This window comes from Rhincodon typus, chromosome 4 (genome assembly GCF_021869965.1).
Source record: "Rhincodon typus isolate 14 chromosome 4, sRhiTyp1.1, whole genome shotgun sequence".
Lineage (NCBI taxonomy): Eukaryota > Metazoa > Chordata > Chondrichthyes > Orectolobiformes > Rhincodontidae > Rhincodon > Rhincodon typus.
Genome location: NC_063335.1, coordinates 28,093,848 through 28,097,449, shown reverse-complemented (window position 1 = coordinate 28,097,449; position 3,602 = coordinate 28,093,848). Strand labels below are relative to the sequence as shown.

The window sequence follows — 3,602 nt, the reverse complement described above, 5'->3', positions numbered from 1 at the left end:
CACACACACACACACACACACACACACACACACACACACACACACACACACAAATGTGTGCACACACACAGACAAAAATGCATGTACCCATTAACAGAGACACAGATGTACGCACACAGACACAGGAGCAGGCACACACTCAGAGACACATACACACACAGACACAAGCGCAGGCACACGCACAGACACAAAGTGATACAAATGTACGCATGCACACAGACTCACGGGACCAAGCAGATCTTTCACTTTCCATTCTGCGTCCCTTTTTTGCTGAACATCAAAATATCCACAACGTTTTATACTCATACAATGGTTTCCAATCCAAAGTGAGCCACAATTTGTTATGGATGGAGCAGTGTGGTGGGTTAAATTTTCCCCTTTTTCCTCACTTCTTGTTTGTTTACAGCAGGGTATATGTTTGTGCAAGAAGTGTTTAAACTTCTCTTCGGTGCTGTGACTTTACAGATTAGACACAACATAGTCTTTCCAGTAAGTTTAAGTCAGAAGAAAAATTTATACTTATTTGTATGACACGCAGAAGTTTTATTTATTCACAGAATGAGGGCGTCACTGGTTAGATCAGCATTTGTTGCCCAGACAGCAGTTAAAAGTCAACCACATTGCTGTGGGTCTGGAGTCACATGTAGGCCAGACCAGGTACGGATGGCAGTTTCCTTCCCTAAAGGACATTTGTCAACCTGATAGGTTTTTCCCAGACAACTGGTTATCATTAGACTCTTAATTCTAGATTTTTATTGAATTCAAATTCTACCATCTGCCACGATAGGATTCAAACCCAGGTCATTACCTTGGTCTCTGGCTTAACAGTCCAGCAACAATACCACTGGGCCATCGCCTCCTCTGTGGAAATGCAATGAAAACATTCACTTCCTTAAACACATATAAAGATGAATTCAGGAGACAAAGCATGCACTTAAGTTATTACAGAATGACGAGGAGAAAATCACGTGTTTAAATTAGTCCTTTAACCTGTGAGCTTTGCAGGTTTAATGGGTTTGATTTTGTGGTACCTTAAAACTAAAAACTAAGGTTGAAAAATTCTGGATTCCATACGAAGTATTGGCCAACTTTCTGGAGAAGGTGAAGCCCATTGAATCCGATGGGTTGACAATGTCCCTTTCTTGGCAATGGAGGATGACCCTCTGATGTCCTGTTGTTCTCCAGACTCACTTGCCTCTAGCTGGTCCTTGGAATAAAAAGTTATGTTTGTTCTACTCAGTTTCTAACATATGATAAAGCGTTCAGATAAAGGCAGGCATGAAGAACCCAATGCTAACCCTTACATTTTAATAACTTTATATTCAAGCATTGTATACTTGGACGGTTTCCAAACAAGTATAAATGAACACCATGAATGAAGGGTAGCGTGGCGTATATTGTAGGACGTTGCATTTCCGGCTTTCTTGCAATTGGGTTAGAAATGTTGAATTTGAACTTGGTAGTAATTGTACAGGTTCTAACTATTAAAATCTCCCATAGTCCAAAGGTCTGTACCAGAAATATTCAAGGATAATATTCTAATTTACACAAATCAAGAAATTATACACTTGATGCAAGCTGTGACATCGTGCCTACAGACTTGAATGAGCATGAGTCTTGTTTGTGAAGAGTCCCTTAATTTCTCTTAACAGTGCAGTGTGCAAAGATAATGACCCACTTAGTTTAAAATGTTGCTCATCACAATCATTTTATTCTTACAATCAATATTTTTATTATCGACATGGATGATACAATGTTTGAAGCCCTTGCTACACAAAGGACAACACTCACCCCTGCTTGTGATAAATTGTTCCTTCACACCTCTACTTTTTAAGTTCACAACTACGGACAGTAAGCCATTAAATTTGAGTTTCAATAAATACGACGGAAGTTGTGAATTCAACAAGTGATCTGACATTCTGAATATCTTTTGAATTGGTAGCCCTCCACCTATAAACGTTTATGTTTTAATGACATGCTAGAGACCTGAGTTAGTTGTTTGTGCTGAAATGACTTAAAATCATTACATCTTTTGTGGGGCCATTTTTGCAGCAGCTTACAGTTGATTTGAAAAAAACAGAAATTAATCCCAAAAAGTTCCAGTTGAGTTGGATTTGAACATAAGAGGTATGGTTGGTCAGTTTGCAGATGACACCAAAGTTGGGGGTATGGCAGACAGCCAAGATGGTTACCTCAGAGTACAACAGGACCTTGATCAGATGGGCCGGTGGGCTAGGGAGTGGCAGGCGGAGTTTAATTTAGATCAATGTGAGGTGCTGCATTTTGGGAAGGCAAGTTAGGGCAGGACTTATAAACTTAATGGTAAGGTCCTGGGGAGTGTTGCTGAACAGACATCTTAGAGTGCAGGTTCATATTTCCTTAAAAGTGGAGTCCCAGGTGGACAAGGTAGTGAAGAAGACATTTGGTATGCTTGCCTTTATTGGTCAGTGCATTGAGTATAGGAGTTGGGGGGTCATGTTGTGGCTGTACAGGACATTGTTTAGGCCACTGGAATGCTGTGTTCAGTTCTGGTCTCCCTGCTATAGGATGGATGTAGTGAAACTTGAACAGGTTCAGAAAAGACTTTCATGTATGTTACCAGAGTTGGAAGGTTTGAGCGATAGGGAGAGGCTGAATAGGCTGGGGCTATTTTCCCTGGAGAATTGGAGGCTGAGGGTGACCTTTCAGAGGTTTGTAAAATCATGAGGGGCATGAATAAGGTGAATAGCCAAGGGCTTTTCCTAGGGTAATGGAGTCCAAACCTAGAGCATGTAGGTTTAGGGTGAGAGGGGAAAGATTTAAAAGGGACCCAAGGGGCAACATTTTCATGCAGAGGGTGGTATGTGTATGGAATGAGCTGCCAGAGGAAGGATGGAGGTAGGTACCAATATAGCATTTAAAAGACATCTGGATGGGTATATGAACAGGAAGGGTTTAGAGGGATATGGGCCAAATGCTGGCAAATGGGACTAAATTAATTTAGGATATCTTGTCGACCTGGACGAGTTGGACCAAAGGATCTGTTTCCATGCTGTACAACTCTATGACTGTCCTAATAAGGTTTGAATCTTACGAGTTAGAAATACGATGTGTCTTTGCTGGGTAAGTTGCAATTTATTTTAATCAGATGCATTTATTTTAGAAAGATGTGTCATCAAATTCTCTTTGAATTGCAGAAGACCTGGATGACTTGAGGATGGAGGGCATCACTGACCATGTGCCTTCGGGTAGCAGGTTTAGCCAAGGTCGAAGTTTGTATTCTGCAGAACCTCAAGCTAAAGTTATACTCAACATCTGCTCAAGGTGTGCCAGGTAATGTAGTCACTGCCAAAAATGTTACGACTCTATTCTCTTTGCAATCTAAACATGGAAGTCATTCTGTTTTCTGTACTTGGAGCCATACAGCTTTGATGCTCCACTGGAATCATTTCAAGTTTTATTTTTAAACAAGAAATCTTTACCCATACATGGTTCTGTAGAAACTGTCAAAAGACCCAGCCGCTGAGTGTTGTTTTGCAGTCTTATTTCTATAGTGTCAGCCTTTCAGGAATCCTTGAAGGACTAATTTTAGATGTTACAGTGAGCAAATATTGCAGAGACAC

At 40.7% G+C, this 3,602-nt stretch overlaps 1 protein-coding gene across 1 annotated transcript in view; it reads left to right on the top strand.

Annotated features, from left to right (window-relative positions):
• The window catches only part of c4h8orf34 (chromosome 4 C8orf34 homolog), a 200,813-nt gene extending 197,497 nt beyond the window's left edge, over window positions 1-3,316 (top strand). The window contains exon 8 of the mRNA XM_048595930.1: window positions 3,177-3,316. Coding sequence (XP_048451887.1) covers window positions 3,177-3,316 — 140 coding nt within the window. The remainder of the gene's footprint in view (window positions 1-3,176) is intronic.
• Window positions 3,317-3,602: the final 286 nt, after the last annotated feature.